Source organism: Naegleria gruberi (genome assembly GCF_000004985.1).
Source record: "Naegleria gruberi genomic scaffold NAEGRscaffold_13, whole genome shotgun sequence".
Taxonomy (NCBI): domain Eukaryota; phylum Heterolobosea; class Eutetramitea; order Acrasida; family Naegleriidae; genus Naegleria; species Naegleria gruberi.
The window spans coordinates 62,525-87,615 of NW_003163314.1; the positions used below are offsets into that span (position 1 = coordinate 62,525).

Here is a 25,091-nt window from a genome sequence, read left to right on the forward strand (position 1 = left end):
AGATGTCAAATTTTCATTTCTTGTTGATGAAACATCAACAATAGGAAACTCGCATGATGACCTGATGGGAAAGTTTCATGATACTTTAAATTATTCCTTCCGATCCCATAAAAATCGTGCCTATCAACTTGAATGTGAATTGTTGGAGATTTTACTTCACGGAAATTATCATAATCATGTTATGAAGAATAGTTTTGAGATTGCAGATCCGTATCGATCAGTAATAATTCAATTGATTTCAAAGTGTAATATTGGTAGTGGTTGTGTGAAATTTTTATCGGATCGATGGAAGAGAGATCGAGAATTAATGAAAATTGCACTGAGTGTTAACGGTTATCAATTTGATGAAATGTTGCCAGAATTCCAGAAAGATAGAGAGTTGATTTTGATGGCAATTAGAAATGAGAAGCAATCGCTGGTAGACAAACACTCTCCAGAGAAAATTATCACACAAATATTGAGCGATTTTAGTGAAGATATAGAGCTTATGATGGAATGTTGTAAGAAGAAAAGACTTTGCTTTTATTATCTCAGTGAAAAATTGAGAGATAATGAAGAGTTTGCTGCATTTTGCTTTTCTGAATGGTGCGGTACGTCTGAAATGGATAGTCTTTCTGAGAGATTGAAAAACAACCGAGAATTCATCTCAAAAATTATTGAAATCAACCCAGAGATAGTGACCAGATGTGGAAAAGAAATTGTGGATGATGAATTAATGTTAAAAGCACTCAAATATGGTCTTTCTTTGGATCACTTGTATAACTCTCCCCTTTTGACAAGAGAGCTAGCATTAGAATATTCCAAAACAAATCATTGGTCCTATATTCCTAAACGATTTGCCAAAGACAAAGAAATCTGTTTAAATATTGTTGAAAAATATGGTTCCAGATTAACAAATCTGGATAGTGAAATGCAATATGATATGGATGTTGTTAAGGTTGCAGTGAAGAACTATCCGCACGTTTTTAAAGACCTACCAGAAGAAGTGAAGTTACAATTTGCTAAATCTTGCCGTGAAACAATCATTGATATTGTACATAATGATTCAAACTATCATCTTTATAACTATTTCAAGAATTACATGGGAGAGGACATTGATTTTTATGTTTTTGCCTATACCAAAGACTGTAATTGCAATCCTCCAGCATCTTTATTAGAAAATAGAGAATTCACTTTGAAATGTCTGCTACAAAATCATTTACGGATCAAAGTACCAGCTCAATATAAAACAGATACAGAAATCATCAATGCCTATTGGAATTGTAAAAAAAATCCAACAAGGAGAATCGAATGGGATTGGGAGATTATTCTTCAAAATTCTGAAATCACAATGGAAGCTTTAGAAAGTTGGTCCAATGAAGAAAAATTTGATTTAGAAGTTACCCAATTTGAAAATGCCTCTCTAGATATATTATCAAATAGAAAAATCATTCTATTGGCAGCCAAGAATGAATTACTTTCCAATATTTCAATTCTTCCAGATCAGTTTAAAGTTGATAAGGAAATTGTCATGCCAATGTTGAAGAAGAATCCAAAGCAATTAGAAAATACTCCTCTCAATCGAAACAAAGAATTTTTGTTGGAATTTTTGAAAGAAAACCCCTCAGTTGATTTGAACTTGGTAGCTCATTTCATTACACCTTTTGGAGATGAATTTTTACGAAGTGCCATTGAATTGAACGGATTACTTTTAGAACATGCCAATGCGGAAATGAAATCAGATAGAGAGTTAGTTTTGAAAGCTGTTTCTAATAAGTGTCACGCTCTAGCATTTGCTAGCGATTTATTGAAACAAGATTTTGAAATTGTAATGCAATCGGTTAAACAAGATGGCTCTACTTTACTTTATGCCAATGATTCTTTGAAATCAAACAGAGAACTCGTATTGGAAGCATTGAAATCTGGATATTTTGACGAAAACAAGGATATTGACTGGAATGATCCTGAAATACTTTTGAATTTTGCAATGAGTAGAGCACCAGTCTATTCTATTCCATCGTTATCAGAAGAAATTAGTTCTGATTGTAATCTCTTTGAGAAACTCTTGTCATATAATGGAGAAATGCTTCAATTTGCTTCAGAAGCTATCAGAAATGATGAAAATCTAGTTCTTCTTGCAGTGAAATCATCTTGGAGTGTATTAGAATATGCCTCTCAAGAAAGACAAAATGATCTCTTAACAATTCTAAGAGCTCGTCAACTAGCTGTTAGAAAGTTTAGCTCCCTAGATATGGCAGCTGATGATTGGGCACCCTACAGGCCTCCATCTTCTGTAACCACTGATAATGTATGGTATGAGAGAGTATCAGCTGATTTTGAAAAAAGAGTATGGACTCAATATCTCCTAGATTGTAAGCAGCAAACCAGAAACCCCTATGCAATGAATTAAGATGACAACAAAGATAACAAGAATCCCATTGCTTCCCTGATTTTCTAGCCGTTACAAATTTTAACAATTAATAATAAAATAATAAAAATTTATGATTTAAAAAAAATCAACTTCCTTTCTGTTCTCGATAGGCTTTGTACCACTCGCAAGAGCCAAAGGTCTGAATGTTTTCCTTCAAGCATCGATAGGCTAAAAATTCATCATCATTACTGATGCGAAACATTTTGTCGACATTCAACATGCAATCTTCTTCTTCCTGCTGTTGTTGTTGTTGTGGTTGCGATGGAGGATAATTATTCTCATCGTTGCCATCATCATGTTGATTCACCAAATATTGCCTACTCCTGTAATCCAACCACTTTTCATAGAATAATGGTGCTGCATCGAGTAATGATGTTCTCAAAGCCTTTGCTCTCCTTTTAATCATCATGGTAGAGAACATGGAGGTTTGCAATGGAAACTTCATATCGGAAAAGACAATAACAATCAGCCTTGTGGAGTGAGGACCCAATCGATAGAAGAAACGAACTACAAGAGCATCAGCTCTCACTTCATTCTCCGATTGTTCCAATTCATTGTTGTTATCACCATAGCTTTTGTGAATGGTTATGATGCAATCCAATTCTGCATCGTAGACTGTTGCATTGGTAGTGTAGAGAGCTCTGTCCTTCATCTTAATTCCTGCATAGTCAAAGGAGAGAATGGTCTTACTCTTTGTACAGGAGAGGGTCTTGTTTTGTGTGCCACTTTTGAAGCCGAGAAGGTGAGATTTCTCTTCAATATCTAATTTACATCTACTCTCTGATGAGGCATACAAGGCAAAGATGAAATCTCTCTCCATGTCCAAATTGAAGACATGTTTGTAACATTTGAGGCCAGTTGTTTCTCGCTTGCCAATACTAAAGTCAGTATTAGAGAGATAGGTCGATAGTACGGATGGCTCCTGTGACTCGTGAACCAATTCCCAGCAATCTGAGGCCTCAGATAGAGAAAAAGCTCCATAGATGTATCTTGGAGTGATTTCATCACCAACAAAATCATTGGATTTCATTCGAAAGTCAATCCTTCCCTTTTCGTTACTTATGGCTATACGACGGGTGAATTCTTCACCTTGCTCTGTTAACAATTCTTGTAAATCATTGCTCGTTAAATACCTTGGAAATTGATCTTGCATCATATCGTGCAATATGGAAAGTCGTATACCCTCAAAAGTAAACTCAGGATTAAGTAATTGCAGTATTCTATTTGTGGTGGTGTTACTACTTGAGCGAGATTCTTTGAGAGATGGCAGCGAACTCACACGGCTCAGTTTGCTTTTCATGAGATTCTCAAGTTCTTCATTCATCTCTTTGGCTTTTTGGATGAGGGTACTCGATAAGTTAAGGGTAAAACTTTCTAAATGTTTCTTAAAGAATGCTCGAAAGTTATTGTACAAATAATTGATATTGGTTTGGAGTGAAGCTTCCATCTTTTCAGTTTTGAAAAGTGCCTTCTTTCGGATGGTTTTCAACTTGTATTCATGCTTATATTGTTCGAAATCCTTAAGAAAGACAACTATTTCTTGACAATCAGAAACATTAATCAGATAACTGAAGAAATGTTCTCTGGCATCATCTACTTGCAATAGGGCATCAAACTGTACTGAATATTTCTTTGGGTCAAACTTTGTTGGCGACTGTTTGCCGTCACCAAAAGATCGATTCTGGCTTCGTCTCTTCATTAATAGCTTTAAAGGTGACGACATTTTTTTAAGCGAATACTTCTTACCACCTAGGCGAAGAAGAGATGCACAAATAATTCTCAAGCACTATAGCACCGTGCTATGATTACTAAGTTTTTGACACTCGTTGATAGAGGCGTGGGTTAATGAATCATTCAAAACTGGTCAATCGCCACAGTGTTTGGACGAAAAGAAATACTTTTATAGATATCCCAATTACTTTATTATTCGGGATGAAGTAAGGATTTATATTGGCCTGGGGTGGTATTTTCCCTCATCCCATCAACGCCAATTCTTTGAATATTTGAAGCTCACTTTCGTTGAATTGGACGAAATACAAATAAGGTGTAAAAAAGTGTTTTCTTTAAATAATGAAAATTTGAGTAAGGTCCTTTAGCAACGTGTAGAAACTTAATGTTTTTTTTTGGATCATGTCGTGTAATCCTTCACTCATCAACCTGTCAACAATCATCAAATAAAAAAATGTTAAACTCGGGGACATCAGCAACTGCCTCACATAGGAGGATACACAGTGCTAGTGTCTTTCAGTTCTCTCGTCCCTCCATCTATAAAAACATTTACGGACAAGAGCAAAAGAAAGAACTTCAATTCACAAATTTATCAAAAATCAACAAGGCAGCATGTTCAGCCGAATCAACAGTTATCAGTTGTAATCAGGACTTTTTTGCTTTACCATTCGGAACATATGGTAGTGTGATTAGTAGGTTTTATTTTGATGATCAAATTGCCAAATGTCATTTAAGTTATGAAACATTCAAATATTGCTGAGGATTCAAAAGTTAGAAGAGCAAATGCCAGTCCACCACTCTTATCTGAACACTCAGGACTTGTTCACGATCACTCCTTCTCTCCATTTCTTCCATCTGATGGCACTCATCTATTTTCAACATGTTCAGCAGATTGTACTGTTAAAATTTGGAAAATTACACAAAAGGAACAAACAATTCATGGACATTGTGAAGATTTACAACAAGTTATCACATTGAAAGGTCATGATAAGAAGGTCAATACAGGAGATTTCCATCCGAGTGTGAATAATATTTTCGTGAGTGCGAGTGGAGATAATACTTTGAGAATTTGGGATATCACAACACAGAAAGATATGATTGTTTTGAGGGATGATTTTGATGATATGGTTCAATCGTGGGATTGGTCTTCAACTGCATCAGTTTTATATACCTCGAGCAGAGATACTGTGGCAAGAGTTTATGATCCTAGAACAAAGTATGCAATTGTGGTAAGTTTTCTCATAATTTTCAAAGATTAATTTCATTGGATTTAATTTGTAAAATTTATTCGAATATTATTATGTTCAATATTGGTTTGGAAAATAATGAATGGGAAAATAACAGTCAGGAAAAGCTCACGATGGTAAGAAGGGTTTCAGAGTTGTTTGTACCAATCACGATCAATTTTTCACAGTTGGTTTCAATGGATCTGGATCTCGTGAATTTGCCTTGTGGGATTTGAGAAAAGGTATGAGAAAGGGTCCTCTCACAAGAGAAACAATCAATGACATGACACCAACCCAGCTCTTCCCATTCTATGATTCTTCATCTCATCTTTTATATTTGGCTGGTAAGGGAGATACCAAGATGAGAGTTTATGAAATTGATAGTAATTCAGAGCCGTACGTTCACTATTTGAGTGAATTTAAGCTTACCACAACCAATACTGGTCTTGCCATGTTGCCAAAACGTTTGTGTGATACGAAATCATTCGAGGTGGCTCGTTTTATGAAGTTGAATGTGGAGAGTGTGGAAACTTTCAATTTTTACGTTCCAAGAAAGAAGGAACAAGCCGACATCTTCCAAGAGGACTTGTATCCGCCAGTTCCAAGTGGAAAACCATCAAACTTGTCATCAGCTGATTGGTTTGGAGGAAAGAGCTGTATGCAAGACCTTATTTCATTGAGACCACCAGAACAAGAATCCTCACCAACTGTATCAACTGGCACAAAAATAGCAAGAGGAAGATCGTATGCCTTAAAATCTGCTCCCTCAGTTGATAATGGACTCAATACCAAAGCAAGTGATGAATTTTCGGACTCACTCCTTATCAATTCATACGGTTTCTATTTGAATAGTTATTTGAATATTTGGCTTCTCAAGGAGATGAAATGGAAACGATTCTTCTTTGCCCTCCACAAGACAAAGAACAATTCGGATACGAATAGCGTAATTATTTATGGTGAGAGTCCTTCTCAGGTCAAAACAATCAGAGATGAAATTTCCAATAAGGAATCCAATTTGAATAGAAATGAATTCATTTCCAAATATTCAAGATCCAAGAATTGTGGAGTGATTTTCCTTCACCAACTCGTCTACATGCACAAAGCTTACACTTTGGGAGATGAAAAATTCTCAGACAATCAAACAATTGAAGTCATGTACACAGATATTGTTCAGAATGACAATGTCACCCTATTCTTATCGAGTGATTCTGATGAAACTGTCAAATCATGGGTTGAAACCATTATGAAGCTCTGTAAAAAGAAGGATATTGTAAAGAACAACAAGACATTCAAGGGTTACATTTTACAACTCAAGGAACATGAGGATGATATTCCTGCCTATTGGGCAAAGAGATGGTTAAGCATTACAGAGGATTACATTCTCTTGTATGCTAGTAGAAAGGCAAGCGTGCCTGAGACTGCTTTGAAATTCCCATCAAGAAAAGGATCCTCCCAGTTCTTTGATTCTCTTTCTCATTACAAGGTCTATGAAAATGTTGATGCTTGTGAATTTTGTGATAGCATGGCTCTCAATGGAGACGAAAAGAATTTGTGTTTTACTTTGAGATTTGAAGGAAAATCAAAGAAGGACAGAAATATCATTTACTTTTTAGCAAATGATGATCAACAAAAAGAGTCAATCTTTGAAATGGTCGGTATCAATAGTGGAGCTATCAAGCTTGGTGCTTCAGAAGAGGAAAAGCTCTTGGATAAACTTGGTCTTGTTGCTCATGAAGAACCAGAAAAAATTGAAGAATCTGTCACTCCAGTCGATGAAGGAATTGGTAAAATTCAAGTATGGCCAATTTCTAGCTCTATTGCCAATGAAGATATAGAAGATTTATTCTCAGTCTTTGGTAAGATTGATAATACTTTCATTGATCCAAAGGAAGGATTTGCTCTTGTGACTTACCATCAAAAGAGTTCTGCTTTGGCAGCTGTCGTACTCAACCAATCTACATTTGATGCTAACAAGATTAATGTTCAAGTTTTGTCAGATGATGAAGTTTATGAAGCTGGCTTTGTAAAGGTTGATAATCTTAGCCCTCAATGTTCGAAACAAGATTTACGTGATTTGTTTGGAACATTTGGTACCATTCAAAAGATCAAACTGTGGCGTGATCAAAACAAATCTACAAACTTTAGTGGATTTATCAAGTTCAAGACAAAAGAACAAGCAGAGATGGCCTTAATGTTTAATGGCTCCAAATTATATTACGAAGAAATCAAAGTTACTCTTGTGACTTCTGAAACTGAATTGTCATCTTTCAATCAGGGAGATGATAAGGGTTTTGTCAACGAATATGATCCTAATGAAGTCAAAGCAGGAAGACAAAAAGTTCTCATTCAAATCAAGGGTGACAAGAAGATTAGAAGTAGAAAAGTTGAACTTTCACCAAAGAGTGTCAATTCTGGAGATATTTTCGTTCTCGATTGTGGAGCAACAATTTATGTGTGGAATGGTAAACAGACATCTCGTTTCAAGAAGGCCAGAGGTTTAGATGTTGCTACCAATTTGAAACTCAAGGAAAGAGGAGGTAATGCTAAAATTCTGATTATGGATGAAGGAAAGGATGATGAAAAGGAGTTGGAGAGACAATTCTGGAATGCCATATTTTCCGAATACAAGGATCCATCATTCAAGAAGGAAGATTTCCTTAAAGCAATTCCAGATAAGAAGGCAGGAGGTGACGACAAGGAATTCGAAGAATACATTGATAAGAGAACCATTCTCTTCAGAATTGGTTTCACTGAACACAAGTTTGACATGACTGCAGATCCAAAGAGACAAGATGAATATGGAAAGTATCAATTGAAAATTGTTAGTAGAGGTGGTCAACCGGCATTGAAAGATTTCAACTCTAACTTTGTCTATGTTTTGGATTGTTGGAGTGAAATTTACATTTGGGAAGGAAAATTCTCATCCAAGCAACAACGTTCATTTGGAAGAAAATTCGCTTCCAAACTCGAACAACAAGACAAGAGACCAATTTGGACCAGCGTGTGTAAAATTGTTGAACACTCTGAACCAATTCTATTCAAGGAGAAAATGTCAGATTATGCAGGTGCTCTTCCAATTGCTGTTTCAAGTGCAGCTCTTGAAGAAAAACAAGGCAAGGGCAATATTGCTGCCAAGAGAGAACAACATGAAATTGATGTTGATCAAATGTTAAATGCATCGATTGCTCCAAGGGAAGCCATGTTCCACGATGAATCCCTCTCTGACCAGAACGAGGTCTTTATTTGGAGAGTTGAAGGATTCGAGAAGGTTGAATTCGACTCTAAATTCTATGGACAATTATTTAGTGGAGACAGTTTCGTCATCTTATTCAAGTATATCAAGTTTAATAAGGCAAAACATATAATCTACTTTTGGCAAGGAAGAGATTGTTCTACCAATGAGAAGGGTGCTTCTGCATTGCTAACCATCGATGTTTCTAATATTGATTTGCAAGGTGGAGATGCTCCTCAAATAAGAATAGTTCAACAAAAGGAAACTAGACATTTCTTGTCCATGTTCCATTCACATTTAGGTTTGGATTCACTCATTATCAATACTGGAAAGTGCATTACAACAGCTCCTGAGACTATTCCAATTAGGAAGAGAATAGGAGGTGTAGCTGCTTCATCAGCCACAAATGAAGATCCAAACAAGAAGGGATTCCAACAAGCTTTGGAGAATTTGATTATTTACGATGTTCGATGTGTAAAATCTCCAATTGCTGACAATGAAAAGCTTGAAAAGACCAAAGCTATTCAAGTTGACCTCTCACCAAATGAATTCAAAAACGTGGAACAACTTTCCCGTCTTTTCAATTCTAATCACTGTCTCTTAGTATGTACAAAGGACAAGAAGGAATGTTACTTGTGGAAGGGCAAGTATCACAATCAAAAGGAGCTCGAACTCGCTGCTCACATAGCATTGGATGTGTTAAAATTACCATCCAAACTTATTTCAGTAGATGAAGGAGCAGAAAAGGATGCCTTGTGGAAATTATTTGGTTTGACTGGACTTTCTGCAGCACCAATCAAGAAGTACATCAAATCTCAATCAGACAATATCAAGAAGAGAATAGTTCCTAAATTGTATCAATTTTCTGGAGCTACAGGTGTTGTTGATGTTGAAAGAATTTACAATTATAGTCAGGATGATTTGGATATATTTGGAGTTTTCTTCCTCGATGCCCAGGAAGCTGGTTGCTTCGTTTGGTTTGGATCTTACTCTCAACATCATGTTCAAAAGGTAGCACTGGAAACAGCCATGAAATACTGTGTGAAACATTACAATAATGGTGAAATGCTTTTACAAGTGACACATACCTGTCAAGAACCTAGCTCATTCAAGACTGCCTTCCATGCTTGGTCTTCCTATCGTGACAAGTACATTGTCAATTATTCTAACAATAATCCAAATGTTGTAAATAAGGAAGTTGTCATTCCTGCCATGGATATGATCAAGGAATATGCAAGAAAGACCTATTCCTACAAGACCCTACTTTCAGAACAATTACCAGCAGGAGTTGATGCCACCAAATTGGAAGAATATTTGAGTAGTGAGGAGTTCCAAATGGTTTTCAATATGGGTAGAGAGGAATTTGCAAATCTTTCCAAGTGGAAACAAGAATCTGAAAAGAGAAAGGTCTACTTGTTCTAAATTCATTATTAAAAATCTTTCAAACTCTGGTGTGAGAACAAACAAATTATAAAATTTTATTCTTATACGAAACACAAATGAACCAAAACACAAACTATTTATTGATTCAATAATAGTTACTATTTGGAGAAACACATTATTTTACAACTCCAAACCAATAACCATTTCAGCAACTACTCAAGAAGTAAATTAATTTTCCTTGATATCATAAACATGTTCAACACCCATAGCAGAGATGGTATAAACAGTGAATGTCTTTGCATCACCACCTTCCATAGCTGCTTTAAACTTTTTCAACAAGTTCTTGTCCTTGATTTGCAAATCAGTCTTTTCTTGACCTTCATCATTCATCAAATTCAAGTAACCGTCCTCCTCATTGAAATCAATGAATTCATACTCCTTCTTGGTAACGAATGGAGCATAGATGGTCAAATCAGTTGGATGAATGGCTTCATACTTTCTTCCAGTGAAGATATCAGATGCTGTCAAGTGCATCTTTGAGCTACCATGTTTACCTGGCTTGGAGCAGGCAAAATCGATAACTTTGCAAGGAAATCCTTGAATTATTACATGTGATCCTTTCTTAATATTTCCGACTTGGATTGGATGAGTTTGGCTCATTAAAATTCTGAAGAGTTTAATTGATGATTGAGAAAACTTGTTGTTTTGCTTTTTTTTGTTTGAAAATTATCATTTCTGCTGCAAATTGAGAAATTTATAGAGAAATTTGAGTTTTTTCTGATTGGATGCTTGAAATTTTCATTGTAAAGTGGGGTGACGTGTTCTGTGATCGAAGTTTGTTGTATTTTTGGAGCTAGTTGAGGAAGTGTGTGGGATAATTACATGAAACTATTGAAGTACATTTTTGAAAATGCACATTTTGTGGATTTTTGAAAATGCATTTTGTAAAGTGGGGTGACGTGTTCTTTTTGATCATATTTTTAGTTGAATGGAAGGGAAAATTGAGGATTTTAATGAAACCAAAAGAATGGGCGAGAAAATTGATTGTAATTGATATCTTTGTTCAAATTATTAGACAAGATTCGAATAAATTTTTTTTTGAATATTTGAAATAAAAAAGAAAGTTTTCAATACTTTCTTTTCATTCCATCGTGAACTATTCTTGATTATTCAACCTAATCTTTACAATAGCCTCAAAGTTTCTGAAAGAGAGAAAGTCCAACACCCATTCATGTTCCTTCCATTTTTATTTCATTCTATCATTAACTTTCCAATGCACTCTGATCTGAATTCTTATGATGACCTCTTTGAAATATTAAACATTGTTTCAATTTCACTTTTTTCTTTCAACACCTTTCTTATTCGAAAGTGCCCATAATTAGTCAAAATGCTCATCGCTGCAAATAAGTCCAAATATTGATTGGCACCCTTCAACCATCATCTTGAGAAAAAAAATGTCACAACCTTCACCTCTTCTCATTGGCTCAGCTGCATTGTTGGGTGTTAGTGGTTTAGTTAATGGATTGTTGTTTATGAAGAATGGAGAATTACAGAAGAAACTTGAGCAATCAACAAGTACTACAAAGAAACATGATGCTTCATCGTATGGTAAGTTGTTTATTATTTGTTTTGTGTGTTATCTAAACGACCATATGTTTATTCGAATACTTTCGAATATTTATTCATCACCATATGTGTTTTATTTTCGAATATTTATTCATCACCATGGTGAATTATCGGGTTGAACAACATAATATAGAACAAATTGAAAAATTGGAGAAGGATTTGGAACAATTAAAAACACTCATCAAGGAAAAGGAAATTCTTCTTCAACAAACTACCAAGGAAAAGGACAATGAATTGAAAAGCATTCAAGAAAATTATAAAACCAAAATGGAAAAGTTGAATCAAGAGAATTCTCTTCATCTTTCCAAATTAGAAAGTGAAAAGAGTTTGGCAATTAAAGAATTACAAAACAAGACACAATTAGAGATTACCAATCTCAAGAATTTACTTGAAAAGGAAAAACACGATCACACTCAATATGTTAAACAAAATACGTTAGAATTAGAAAATGTTTTAAAGACAAAATTGAAAGAACAAGAAGTTCTCAATTTGGAAATTAACAAATTAAAGAAACGTGAAGTAGAATTAGAATCAGAATTCAATGAAAAGAATGAACAAATTACAAGTCTTGACAATCAATTGAATAATGTTAAGAATTTATATTCTGAGAGTATGAAACGTATTCAAGGTATTACCTCTGATTCAATGCAAAAGAAGGAACATGAAGTGACTAAATTGAGAGAACAAGTTGAAGAAAAGGAGAAACAAGTTGAAGATTTGTTGAGTGAAAAGAAGAACCTTGAAAATGAATTGAGTGAAAAGAATGAAAGAATAACACAACTTGAACAATCAGTTTCTTCAAATAATTCACAAATTGACAATATCGGTACTACTTTAGAAAACTTGAAACACATTCTCACTGATAAGGATTCTATCATTAATGAAAAGGAAAGTGAAATCAAGCAAAACAGTGAAAAGATTTCAACTCTCTTGAAGGATACCTCACAATTAGAATGTCAATTTACTGAAACTATCAATAGTTTAAAGAAACAAATTGAAGATTTGATGACCAAGTCAAGCACTCTCGACAATGAACTCCAACAATCAAGAGAAGTTGTCTCCCAAACTGAAAAGGAACTTCAATCCAGCGTCAAAAGATCAGAAGGATTGTTGATGGAAATTAATCAACTCTCCAATGAGAAAGCAACTCTCCTCTCCGATAAGGATTCACTCTCTGAACAATTGGAAGCTGTCAAGAAGCAATTCGAACAAGTTTCCTCAAAACTCCAACAAGTTCAACAAGATTTGGAAAAGAAAACCGAAGAAGAAAAGAAGACTGTCTCTGAATTGAATGATACCATTAACAAGGTTAATAATTCTCTCAATGAAAAGGTCACTGAACTCTCCTCCCTCTCGACAACACTCTCACAAAAGGAAAAGGAAATTTCCGAACTCAAATCACAAGTTGAACAATTGAATAATCAAATGGCCTCAAAGGAACAATCAATTTCTCAATTGCAAACTCAACTTGAAACTCTTTCATCTGAATCTTCTGCATCAATCAAGAGTCTCACTGAAGAAAAGCAAAAGGTTGAACAAGAATTGTCTTCATTGAAGGTTCAATTGACTAATGCTTCTGATGAAGTAAACAAGGAACACACCTTGTTGGAAAATTATAAGAAGGATTTGGAACAAAAGCAAACAGAAATTAACAAGAAAACCGAAGAAATTTCCACATTGACCAATTCACTCAATCAATTAAAGAAGGAAAGCGAAGAAAAGATTCAGAACCTCGATCAATCAATTTCATCACTCAATGAAAAGGACGTCAAATCTCAAGAAACCATTCAATCCGTCACTGAACAACTCAACACAGCAAAGAACTCTCTTGAAACCTCACAACAAGAAGCTCAACAATTGCAAGCTACCATCAAATCCCTTGAAGAATCCAAAGAACAATTGCAAAACCAAATTCAATCTTTGAATGATCAAGTTCAAAACAAGGATTCTGAAATTCAATCCTTGAAGAACTCTTTGGCTAATTTGGAAAAGGAGAAACAAACTCAAAGCGAAGAATTGAGCCAAACATCAAAGAAGGTCACTCAATTGGAAGAAGAATTAAAACAAGCCAACTCTTCTATTTCAGACATCTCCAAGAAGCTCGATTCTACACAAGAAGCTGAAACTCAAAAGACCCAAAAGGTTAGCGAATTGGAAAGTCAAATCAAATCTTTGCAAGATGCTGCCAATAATCAATCCAAGGAAATTTCTGATTTCACTGAACAAGTCAACTCTGTAAAGAAGCAATTATCTGAAAAGGAATCTGAATTAGGAAAGGTTTCGGAACAAGTTTCTTTATTGACTGCTGAACTTGCCAAATACAAGCAAGACCTCTCTGAATCCTCTTCATCATTGGAATCAACCAAGCAACAATTAACAACTGCCACAGAAACGATTGCAACCCTTGAAACTCAAGCTGGAGAATTGAAAGATTTGGTTTCTCAAAAGGAATCTGCTGCCCAATCCTTGACTGAACAACTCGAAAAGGAAAAGCAACAATCTACTCAAGCACTCGCTGAAGCTTCTCAAACAAAGGATGCTGAAATTCAAACTCTTAAGGAATTAGTCAACCAAAAGGAAACTTCCAACAGCCAAGTTTTGCAAGAATTACAAGAAAAGACAGAAACAATCGCCAAGATTGAAAACCAAATTAAGGAATTGGAATCAAAACTTACTGCCTCCACTCAACAATTCACCGAATTGCAAAGCAAGAAGGAAGAATCTGAAAAGACTGTCCAGAAATTAGAATCCGAAGTCCAAACTCATTTGAGTACAATTAACGACTTGAAAAAGTCCATGAAAGAAAAGCAAACTCAAATCACTGAATTGGAATCAAAGGTCAAACAATCGAATAGCAACAATAACAATAATGGAAAGAAGAAGAATAATGGAAAGGGAGGAAATAGCAGTAATCACGATAATGAAGTTCAACAACTCCAAAAGGAAAACAACAAGTTGAAACACGAATCAGAGGAGAAAATTACCCAACTCTCCAAGACAATTTCTGAACAAACTGAACAACAAGAAAAGAAAGAAAAGGAATTCAAAGAACAATTGGAAGCCCAAGAAAAGACCAAACAAGAAGAAGTTGCTGCTCTCAAGAAGATCATTGAAGAATTGCAATCCAAGTTGAAGAATTCAAGTACAAGTACTAGTACCACTCACCAACCTAAAATCACATTGACCGAATCATCTGATGCCTTAGATAAGCTCATCCACAAGTTGCAAAATGATAACGTTGAAACTATTGATATTTTCGTACCATTGATTGATAGTGGATTCCTTGAAACTCTTTCTGATTTGCCAAGAGAAAAGATTAGTCTCTTATTCGAATCCTTGAATAATACTCCTTCATTGAGATCGATTATTTTTGATGGATGTGCTCTCACTCAAGAAGATATGACAAGTTTGCTTCAAACTCTCTCCACTAACAAGACAATGACTACCTTGGATATTTCAGATGAATTCAAGGGAGATGAAGTTTTAGATGCCTTATGCTCTTTCATTTCAACAAATGACACTTGTAAGAGTCTCAAGATTAGAGATTGGAAATTCGAAGCCAGCTCTCTCCACAAACTTGCCACCACCATCCAAGAATCTACTGAAAAGGGTGTTTGTAAGCTTAGTACTTTAGAGTTTGATCCAACCCTTGAATCTGTTATGACCGATGACGATTTGGAATTAATCAATTCTGCCCTTAAATCTAATCAATAAATAATTTTATCAAAAATTTCTCTATCAAGTTATAAATCTTATTTAACAATAATTTGGTTGAGCCAATTTTCAATATCCAACTTGACCTTTTCTGATTGCATGTCATTGAGAAGATCCAACATACTCTTATCATAGTCAATTACTTTTCTTTGGCAATCAGGACAATTTCTCTTGGAAAGATATTCGATACGTCTAAGGTTTGCAATTGGCGTCACATAATCATATACTCCGTGCAATAAGAGAATGTTTGGATTTTTTAAATTGGTCAATGTTTCACCTTGATTCACTTTTTCCAATAAATCCAAAATAGTTTTTGCTGTTGTAATGGTCCACATGTCTGGATTGACCATCAATTCAACACCACCAACTCCCTTAATGGAATATCTAGAATCAGATCTGATACTCTTATGAACTTCTTCATAACTAGAGAAGTAGATAAAACTATTGATGAGGTTATACAATTGTGTCTCTGCAAAAATTGAGGCTCCTGAATATCTGAGTTTGTCTGATGTGAGCTTCTTTATACGCTTTGCGACTCTGCATGTATAATTGAGAGGAGGTAAAAGACTTCTGGCTGGATAGGAAGGCACATAATGGAGTGTCATTCTCATGAGTACATCCTTGTGTGGTGGTAATATTTTTCCTGGGGCCTTATCAAAAGAACGTTCATCTGTATATTGAGTTGATGTAATGGAAGGAAGAGAAACGAATGTGAGGCCATCGATTTTGTGTTTGTTAGGATAGGATGTTTCATAGTGGAGTGTAATCAATGATCCGAGAGATTCTGAAATGACAACAATTGGAACTTGACCAATTTCTAAATTTTCCTTCAAATTGTTCATTCTTTCACCAACAACTTGATGGAAATCATTCAAATATTCGAATGCTGTAGAATTACTACTGGAAACAATGAAGCAACGTGGGCCTGATGATTTTCCAGATCCTCTCATATCATATCTATAAATTATAAATCCATTCTTCAATATTAATGACTTTTCAATCCATTCACTCTCCTCAGCTTCATCAATAATTGCTCCTTGGTGTGAACCAATGTTGTGAACAAATATAATAATACCATTTACACCTTTTTCTTTGTAATTTTCAGAATATTTAACTCTTTCATAAATATAGCTGGATGAATCCGATGAGAGAAATCTTCCAGAATCCTCTATAACTCTTTCCACTGATCCACTTTCACTTTTCACTTCAATCACTTGTTTTGATTTCATAAATTTATCCAATTCCGAATCAGCACTCTTCTTCTTCAACAAATTTAATTGACTATCAAAATAAGGATCAGCATCATATGGTGGTAGTTGACTATATTGAACATAGAGAAGAGAAAAATAGGCTAACAATATGAATGGTAAACTAAGTGCAGAAAATCTAATAACACTAAACCAGAGAGTTGACCTAGCACTTTCCTGTGGAACATTCTGAGTTGTTTTTTTAGCTTTTGTGGTTGATGATTTAGTATCTGCAGTCTCTGATTTTCCGTTTGTTGTTGTTGTTGCCAAAGATGTTGAGGCTTTATCGGAAGCAGCCTTCTTTGCCATTTTTTTTTAATTTTAATAAAAAACTCAAATTTTTAATAAAATTAAATTAAAAACAAATTAATATTTGGATAGAAGAAACCAAATGGAATTATAAAATGTTGTAATTTACATTTCCGTTCCATCAATTCGATTTAATAATGTAAATATAATTTGGATTTGAAAAAATCTTTAAAAAATCAAAAAAAAAAATAAATGATGGGCAATTCGGAGGTAACTCTCACATTCAAGACAATTACAAAGAAGCAATTTCAGTTGCAATTGATGAGTAATGATACTGTACGTAACATTGAAATTATAGATGATTGGAATTGAATTTTAAAATTATTTCCGCCATACAACATATGATGATGCATTAATATTATTTTGAATTTGGATGTATTATTAATTTAATTGGATAATAATTATATTATTAGGTTCACACTGTTAGAACACGAGTTGCTGAACATCTTCAATATCAATTGGAAACAGTAAAGCTTGTCTATCAAGGAAAGGAATTAACTGATGATACGAGTGTTATTTCCGATTTGAATATTAATCCGAGTCTGGCAATAGTAGTAGTTGGAAAGAAGTTGCCAGCAACCAATAATCCTACATCTAATGCCACTAATGTTTCGGAAAATGTACAACAACCAACACAACAATCAAACAAACAGCCAACACTTACCAAGCAACAAGTTGCTCTTTCTAAAATTGAACAAATTCAACAGAAAGCAGAAACTCTGGAAAAGGAGGCACAAGCTTTGAAAGATAAAAAAGAGGAATTGGGTGAAAAGAAATATGATTATGAAAGGAAAAAAGTTGATGAATATTTAACTAGGTGTTTATTGGAATTGGACAATGTAGATGTTGATGGAGAAGAAGAATTAAGAATGAAGAGAAAGAATGCTATTCGTTTTATTCAATGTGTACAGAACTTTATTGAGTCCAGTCTGTAAGGAATAAATTTATGAGTATGACAGATGAACGAACAATTAGAAACTGCTTTGTACTTGGAAATAGATTGTAAAACTTTACAACTAGTTGTACACAATTAAGGCAATTAAAAATATTCAACTATCAAACCATTTTCAAGTTTCGAACTTGTGTACATGCTCAATTAAACCTTTCGTTTACAGAAAACAAACATGATTTGTCCAAAAACAATTTCTCTCAATATCCTGAGTTACAAAACTGAATGCCTAATTGGGCCTCATGCCGAATCAAACGAAAAAAAGGACATCACAACGAAGTAAATTCGAAACATTTCGGCCATAAATTCAACGTTATTCCTCCAACAACGATTTTCACAAACAACAAAAAAAATCAAATAACCATGACTACCCAAACTCTTTCTCAATTAGATCTCATTGTTTTAATTATTTTCGCAATCTTCATGCCACCAGTTACTGTTGCAGTTGTACGTATTAAATTATTATTCATATAGTTTAATGACATGTTTATTTGGTAAATATATGAAACTAAACTTTAGAAAAAATCAATTGGTCTTCACTTGTATATTTCGGCCATCCTAACCCTCTTTTAAGGAGTAATCTATGCATTCATTGTATTATTCGATATTCTTTAAATCATCAATTCACATGATTTTCAGCCATTCTGTTAAGCCCAAGTTTATTTGGCTTTCCAATAGAGATTCAATTCGATTAGCATTGAATCAAAATGTTTGTAAATAAAACAAATTATCCCCACAAAATCAAAATTAGTATCTTGTTCTCTAGACTAACCAACATAGAGGAGTGAAATTGGAATAGACAGAACTGTAGATTAGTGCAAATTCTCTCTTCTAAACACTTTACAAAGAGAGTTCAACCTTGAAAATGTCCCATCACAAAGTTGTGCAAAATAACACACAAGTTCCACTTCACTGTGCAGCTGCTAGGTGATGGAGAGAGGAAGTTGGGTAACAAAATCATCATTCAAAATTGCCTGCTGGAAATTTCTGCAGAGGAACTTGGCGACCATTGTTTTAAAAATAAATATTCAAATCATATTTAAAAAAAATTGGGTAATCACACTGCGAAAGGCAACACATTGATCAAAGAGAGAGGTAAGTGGCTATTTGTTTTGATGGATTGTTGTTGATGTTGGAATGACATTGTTAACATTTTGATGTTATATATGGATGTTTTGGTTTTATTGGAAATTTTTTTGATGATCAAAAACATTTATCATACAACAACAATAATCATCACGCTAATACTTTTGATCTTTGATACAACAACAACAATAACAACATCATCAAATGGATATATATTACAAATAATATATAGAAAATGTTGAGAATCCCAAAGAAAATTTTGGCACAGACCAATGAAATGCCTTTGGATGAGGCCAACAAGACTATTGAAATTCTCACATCAGCTATCGATGAGATCTACGAAGAAAGAGCTGCTGTTATGGATTATCAAAAGTTGTTTGAGTAAGTAGAATTGATCATATTGTATAATAACAATCCGATCATCATCAGTCTTGCATATAAATTAGTTACTAAAAAGTATGGTGAAAAACTCTATGATAAAGTCAGACAAACTATTTCTAAACATACAAAGGGCGTCTGTAATGACATTAATCAACAAAAGGAAATTACATTCCTTCCACACCTTTTGACTGTATGGAAAAAGTACAGAAAGGCTGCTTGTACTATTAGAGATTTGCTCTTGTTCTTGGATGAACAATGGGTTGAACGTCAATCAACTCACGACAACAAAATTAAGACCGTTTTCGAATTGGGTATCTTTATTTTCAGAGAAGAAGTTTTGATCAAATTGACTGATAGAGTTCAATCTATTATGCTATCGATAATTAGAAAGGAAAGAGACAATATTGAACCTGCTGACAAATTCTTGCTTCGTTCTCTCACCCAAATGATGGTGGAAATTGACAAGGAAAAGGTTTACATTCCTGTCTTTGAATCTAAATTCTTAAGTGAATCACATATTTACTACAAAATTGAAGCTGAGAAAATTTTCGATTCTTGTACAGCTGTAGATTATTTGAAGAAGATCCAACAACGTTTAAAGGAAGAAACTGATAGAGCTGATCGTTGTTTGGATCCAGAGACGAGGAATAAGATTGAAAATGTTGTTAAAGAAGAATTCATTACAAGATATAAGGATTCTGTTGTTAATAAGGAAGGTAGTGGTGTTTTGGTCATGTTGAAAGATAAGAAGGAAACTGAATTACGTCTTGTTTATGATGTTTTGGGTTTGGTTGAAGGTGCTTTAGAACCAACTATTAATATTTATCGTGAATATGTCACTGAACAAGGTTTGGCTATTGTCACAAGTGAAGAAAAGAATAATGATTATATTACTTTGGTTACTGAAATTATTCAATTGAGAGTTTACTATGATGAATTACTTTTACGTTCATTCAGTACTAGACAAGGTGCTGCTACTGTTGGTGGAGGTATCAGTAAGACCAGAAAGACAAATACTTTCATTAGAGATAAGGATTTCTCAAAGGCTACAAAGGATGCTTTTGATAGAGTTGTAAATCAAAACGAAAAATTCTCTGAATATCTTTCATTATTGTTGGATAAGAAACTCAAGAAGGGTAAACAACAAATTGAAGAAGAACAACTTGATACATTCTTTGATCAAGTTATTATGATTTTCAGACACGTCAAGGATAAGGATATTTTCGAAAAGTACTACAAGGAACATTTGGCTGTTCGTCTCTTGGAAGAAAGATGTGCATCTGATGATGCTGAAAAGTTGTTCTTATCCAAGTTGAAGACTGAATTTGGTGTTCAATTCACAACACGTCTTGAAAATATGTTCAAGGATATCAAGTTGAGTAAGGATTTGATGGGTCAATGGAATGAATATAGAACGAGACCACCTATTGATATGAATATTCAAGTTTTGACTCAAGGTTCATGGCCAGGTACTACTTCATACAAGATTGAATTCTCAGAACAAGATATTAACAAATCTATGAATGTTTTCAATGACTTTTATCAAGGTCAACACAATGGTAGAAAGTTAACTTGGCAATATCAATTGGGTAATGCCTCTATTATTATGAATGGTTTTACTCAAAAGTTTGAAATTACTGCTTCAACATTCCAAATGGCTGTTCTCCTCCTTTTCAATGACAATGAAAAACTCACATACAAGGAAATTGAAACATCAACAAAGATTCCAGCTGCTGAACTCAAGAAGAATCTTATCCAACTTACAAAGCCACTTGATGATGGTGAACAATATAAGAAGGTTGCTAAAGTTTTGACTGTCAAGGCTTCTGAAGATCAACAACAATCCACTGCAGAAGGTGATAAGAAGAAATTTACCATTTCAGCAACAACAATCTTTGCTACTAACAATTTGTTCAAGTCAAGAAAGTTGAAGATGAATGCCATGCCACCAATGACTAAGCAAACTGAAGAAGGTGCCTCCAAGATCAATCAACAAGTTGAAGAAGAACGTAAGATGGTCGTTGATGCTGTCATTGTTCGTATTATGAAGTCTAGAAAGGTCATGACTCACCGTGACTTGGTTTTGGAAGCTACTTCACAACTTCAACAAAGATTCATGCCTGCTCCTAATTTGATCAAGAAGAGAATTGAAAACTTGATTGAAAGAGAATATTTGGAAAGAGATGAAAACGACAGACAAACTTACAAGTATTTGGCTTAAACTATTGTAATTTATTTTCATTGTTCAATAAATAATTATTTAAATATCAAAACATTCAATGAGTGCATTGATTCAAGCAATTCTTGGAAATCTTTAAAAAATCCAAATTTAAAAAAATGATAAAAATCTCAGCTGCCCTTTTCACACTCCTACTTTTCTCGTTGCAGTTAATTTTATTAGTGGAGGAAAGGAAAAACAAATATTGTGAATGTGGATCGGAATATCATGCAAATTTCAAACATCTAGAATATGGAAATGTTTTAAATTTATTATCCCGAAGCCCAGAACTTAATCTACTCGGAAACTTCTCCCTCTCTCCTCAATACATCAAGTGGATGACAGAAATGAAACAGGAAATATTTGAGGATTTTGTACAATCATTTTCTAATGAGCAATGCTTGAATTTTCAACAAGAATTTTGGTATTTGCAATCTTTTGAAATTGTGAAGGGAAGTTTTTTATTTCACACTTATAATCAGGAAGAGGAAAGTCAAATGTACTTTCCAGCATCAAGGGATGGTCAATTTATGTGGGATTTAGTGAAGGTTTGGATGGGACTTTTATTTGAAACTCGTGTGAAAATGGGACATTTACCAAGGGAAGAAATTGAGTATTTACATGGTTTGAATTTTGATGATTCTGTTTTGAATTCAATTATGAATTCTAGAATTATTTATAATTTTCAACATTCTCCAAACAAATTGAATTGGTACATTACAGGAAAGAGATGGGAATTGAATATTTCACCATCCATGTTAAAGACAAAGACTGAACTTCCTAAAACAACAAGTTTGAAAATCATGTCATATAATATTCACAACTATGAAGGAAATTGGATTAAGAGATTGATGAAAATGATCAAAGTTATAGAAAGAAATCAACCAGATGTCATTTGTTTCCAAGAAGTTCGACTAGATGAAAAGAAGGATTTGAAAAAGCTCAATAATTTCCATGAATTTATATTTGAAGATGAATATCAACTCATTCACATCAAGAAGGCACTCTCACAATTGGGCTATATTCACTATCACTCAAGACCTGCCATGAGCTACGTGCAACCCTTCTACATGGACGTTCCACCAACAATGCAAGAGGAAGGTCTTGCAATCTTCTCCAAATATCCAATCATTGAGGCAGATTACACACTCCTCTACAGAGATTTATCAGATTCTTCCACTCACCAAAGAATTTGTGTGCGGGCAAGAATTTTAATTCCACACATGAACTCTTTCATCACTGCTGATATTTTCAATACTCATCTCTCATTGAAAGAACATGAGAGAAATCAAAATGTTTTGGATATTAATCGATTTGCAAATTTGAATGTGGAATCTAGTAGTAGCAGTAGTGGAAAGCCAACTATTCAAGTGGTTTGTGGAGATTTCAATTTGGAACCTCAAGAAGCAGCCTATTCCAACATGCTTATTGATGGAAAGTGGACTGATTCGTATATTTCTATGAGAAATTCACTCTCGCATACTTCAAAACTCTTAGACGAATTTACACTCGCCAATGAGCTCACATTCAGCACCAATGGTGATTACAAAAAGAGAATTGACTATATTCTATTCAGAGATTTCGGCTCCAGTATTGTAAACGTTTCGAATTTCATCATTGATGGAAAAGCAAGCGAATATCACTATGAAAATGATCCATACAAGGCACCAAGCGACCATCACGCCGTTGTAACAGAATTTACAATCACCAACTAATTTCACCAAGTAGTAGTTGATTGTAAACTGAAACTCTGATATTTGCAAAATATCTTTCCAAATCAATCCAAAGGCATGAAACTCAATTATTTCCAATATTCGATTATCATTATTGTAATCAAAAATTAGAGTTTTCAAAGAAAAACGAAAAAACTTTAAAAAAATGCAGCAACAACTGAAAGGACAAATTTGTTGCTCTTTGCATTTGTTTAAAATATCTCCACACAGAGGTAAGCACACATTTGATGATGATCATTTTCATGGTTCATTTGGTTCGGAATAAATTGGTTCCTTTTCTATGGTATGTGATGATGATGCCGATGATGATCATTATCATCCTTTTCATGATCATAAATGTACTATTCGAATTGGGAAAATTTAAAGGAATGAAAAGTAAAAGTGGAAAGTTAACAAAATGGGATTTTGTTGGTAGAATTGTGTTGGTTGTGGTGGGTGTGCTGATGATGATGTGTTTGCAGGAATCATTAGTTCATGCCAAGTCAATTGAAGAAGCAGAAAATTATCCATGTAGATTTGCACTTGAATATTCAATTGCTGATTTTTATAATAATTCGATAAGAGCACAACAGTTTTTGATGAATGTTAGTCATTGGGAAGGTAAATTTGCTACGCATGGAGTTGGACTCAATATGATTTCTGGATTGACCTATGATGGACATCAGATTGATTATGATACTTCAGAATTGCATGATCCACTTCATGATTTCTCAGCTGCTTCAAAAGAATCACTTCATTTGGATATGATTGCTTTGGGATTGAATGGTGATAAAATTGCAATGAATTTCTTCAAGTCTTCAATGGAATCACAATCGAATGTGAGATTTGCCTTTTCTGCCAAGAAGAATCAACAATTATTGAGATCCTACGAATCAATCAAGGATTCACAAGATAATAGAGTGCAACAATTCATTCTCTCCTCACTCAGAGCCAAGCTGCAAAGTTATGAAAAGTTTGATAATCAATATCCTGGCTTTGGTGGATTGTTGCCATGGTTCACTGTGAGTGATGAAGGTGCTGGACTATTGGATGGATGGACAGATAGAGTTCCATCTCTAGACAATGGACAAATGATTTGGGGTTTGATTGCTGTTGAACAAGTTTTGAGACAACAACAAATTGGACTCGATCTTGCAGATATTATTGCTGCTAGAATTAAGAAACTCACTCAAACAGTTCTTCCAATATTTTACGATGGTAATGGACATGTGAGATGTGTTGCCAAGATTAAGAATATTTATGGTAGTCCATATAATCCAAATAATTATCAAAGTGATGGTTCCTGTTATTTAAATGATCCTTATGAAGGAGAATTGATGGATTTCTTTATTGATTTGAAAGCTGACTGGGCTGCATCTGGTTATTCACTTGATGAGAGAAATAAGATTTGGTTAGCCAAGAGATCCCAGACTCGTGCTGTTAAATACAAGTCGAAACTCTATGGAGATATTCTTGTTGAACAAGGTTTTTGGTATAGTTCACATGAAAAGTGGAAGTATCTCATGTTGCCATATCAATCCGTCCCTGTCAATAATAGAATTTTCTTGAATGGTGAAAGGGCTAGACTTGTTAACAGTATTGAAAATGGAATTCCTGGATTGTTTGCCAGTGTAACAGTTCCAGTTAAAAGAGGAGATTATTCACCTCCATACTCATCTGCTTGTGGTATTGCACAAATAGCCAGTCAACCAATCGAATATACAACCATTGTAACTCCATATGGATCATTCCCACCTGTACTTGCTGATCAAAATATTGGACTCATGTGGTATTTGACAACCATTCAAGGAGCCAAAATGCAAGGAGTTTATGGAAGCACTGAAAGTACAAACATTACAGGATCTGCAAT

General features: G+C 34.4%; 8 protein-coding genes across 8 annotated transcripts in view; 6 read left to right on the forward strand and 2 right to left on the reverse strand.

Annotated features, from left to right (window-relative positions):
* Positions 1 to 64: 64 nt before the first annotated feature.
* Positions 65 to 2,389, forward strand: NAEGRDRAFT_47518 (uncharacterized protein; the record flags this gene model as incomplete). Its single annotated transcript, XM_002679381.1, has 1 exon — positions 65 to 2,389. The coding sequence occupies one exon, from the start codon at positions 65 to 67 to the stop codon at positions 2,387 to 2,389; it is 2,325 nt and encodes a 774-aa protein (XP_002679427.1).
* Positions 2,390 to 2,495: 106 nt separating this feature from the next.
* Positions 2,496 to 4,133, reverse strand: NAEGRDRAFT_47519 (uncharacterized protein; the record flags this gene model as incomplete). Its single annotated transcript, XM_002679507.1, has 1 exon — positions 2,496 to 4,133. One exon carries the CDS (start codon positions 4,131 to 4,133, stop codon positions 2,496 to 2,498), a length of 1,638 nt encoding a protein of 545 aa, XP_002679553.1.
* Positions 4,134 to 4,592: 459 nt separating this feature from the next.
* Positions 4,593 to 10,054, forward strand: NAEGRDRAFT_78996 (villin; the record flags this gene model as incomplete). The annotated part of the gene is made up of 3 exons (XM_002679382.1): positions 4,593 to 4,830; positions 4,874 to 5,367; positions 5,483 to 10,054. 3 exons carry the CDS (start codon positions 4,593 to 4,595, stop codon positions 10,016 to 10,018), a joined length of 5,268 nt encoding a protein of 1,755 aa, XP_002679428.1. The 3' UTR covers positions 10,019 to 10,054.
* Positions 10,055 to 10,207: 153 nt separating this feature from the next.
* Positions 10,208 to 10,639, reverse strand: NAEGRDRAFT_32020 (uncharacterized protein; the record flags this gene model as incomplete). The annotated part of the gene is made up of 1 exon (XM_002679508.1): positions 10,208 to 10,639. The coding sequence occupies one exon, from the start codon at positions 10,637 to 10,639 to the stop codon at positions 10,208 to 10,210; it is 432 nt and encodes a 143-aa protein (XP_002679554.1).
* A 6,428-nt stretch (positions 10,640 to 17,067) lies between these two features.
* Positions 17,068 to 17,810, forward strand: NAEGRDRAFT_65159 (uncharacterized protein; the record flags this gene model as incomplete). The annotated part of the gene is made up of 2 exons (XM_002679383.1): positions 17,068 to 17,151; positions 17,289 to 17,810. The coding sequence occupies 2 exons, from the start codon at positions 17,068 to 17,070 to the stop codon at positions 17,808 to 17,810; spliced, it is 606 nt and encodes a 201-aa protein (XP_002679429.1).
* A 1,377-nt stretch (positions 17,811 to 19,187) lies between these two features.
* On the forward strand, positions 19,188 to 21,512 carry NAEGRDRAFT_31990 (uncharacterized protein; the record flags this gene model as incomplete). Its single annotated transcript, XM_002679384.1, has 3 exons — positions 19,188 to 19,291; positions 19,340 to 20,238; positions 20,281 to 21,512. The coding sequence occupies 3 exons, from the start codon at positions 19,188 to 19,190 to the stop codon at positions 21,510 to 21,512; spliced, it is 2,235 nt and encodes a 744-aa protein (XP_002679430.1).
* A 116-nt stretch (positions 21,513 to 21,628) lies between these two features.
* NAEGRDRAFT_47524 (uncharacterized protein) lies at positions 21,629 to 23,224 on the forward strand (the record flags this gene model as incomplete). Its single annotated transcript, XM_002679385.1, has 1 exon — positions 21,629 to 23,224. The coding sequence occupies one exon, from the start codon at positions 21,629 to 21,631 to the stop codon at positions 23,222 to 23,224; it is 1,596 nt and encodes a 531-aa protein (XP_002679431.1).
* A 169-nt stretch (positions 23,225 to 23,393) lies between these two features.
* NAEGRDRAFT_78999 (GPI anchored protein) overlaps positions 23,394 to 25,091 on the forward strand; it is a 2,004-nt gene continuing 306 nt past the window's right edge. The window contains exons 1-2 of the mRNA XM_002679386.1: positions 23,394 to 23,454; positions 23,609 to 25,091. Of these exons, the coding sequence (XP_002679432.1) occupies positions 23,611 to 25,091 (1,481 nt within the window). The 5' untranslated portion in view covers positions 23,394 to 23,454; positions 23,609 to 23,610. The remainder of the gene's footprint in view (positions 23,455 to 23,608) is intronic.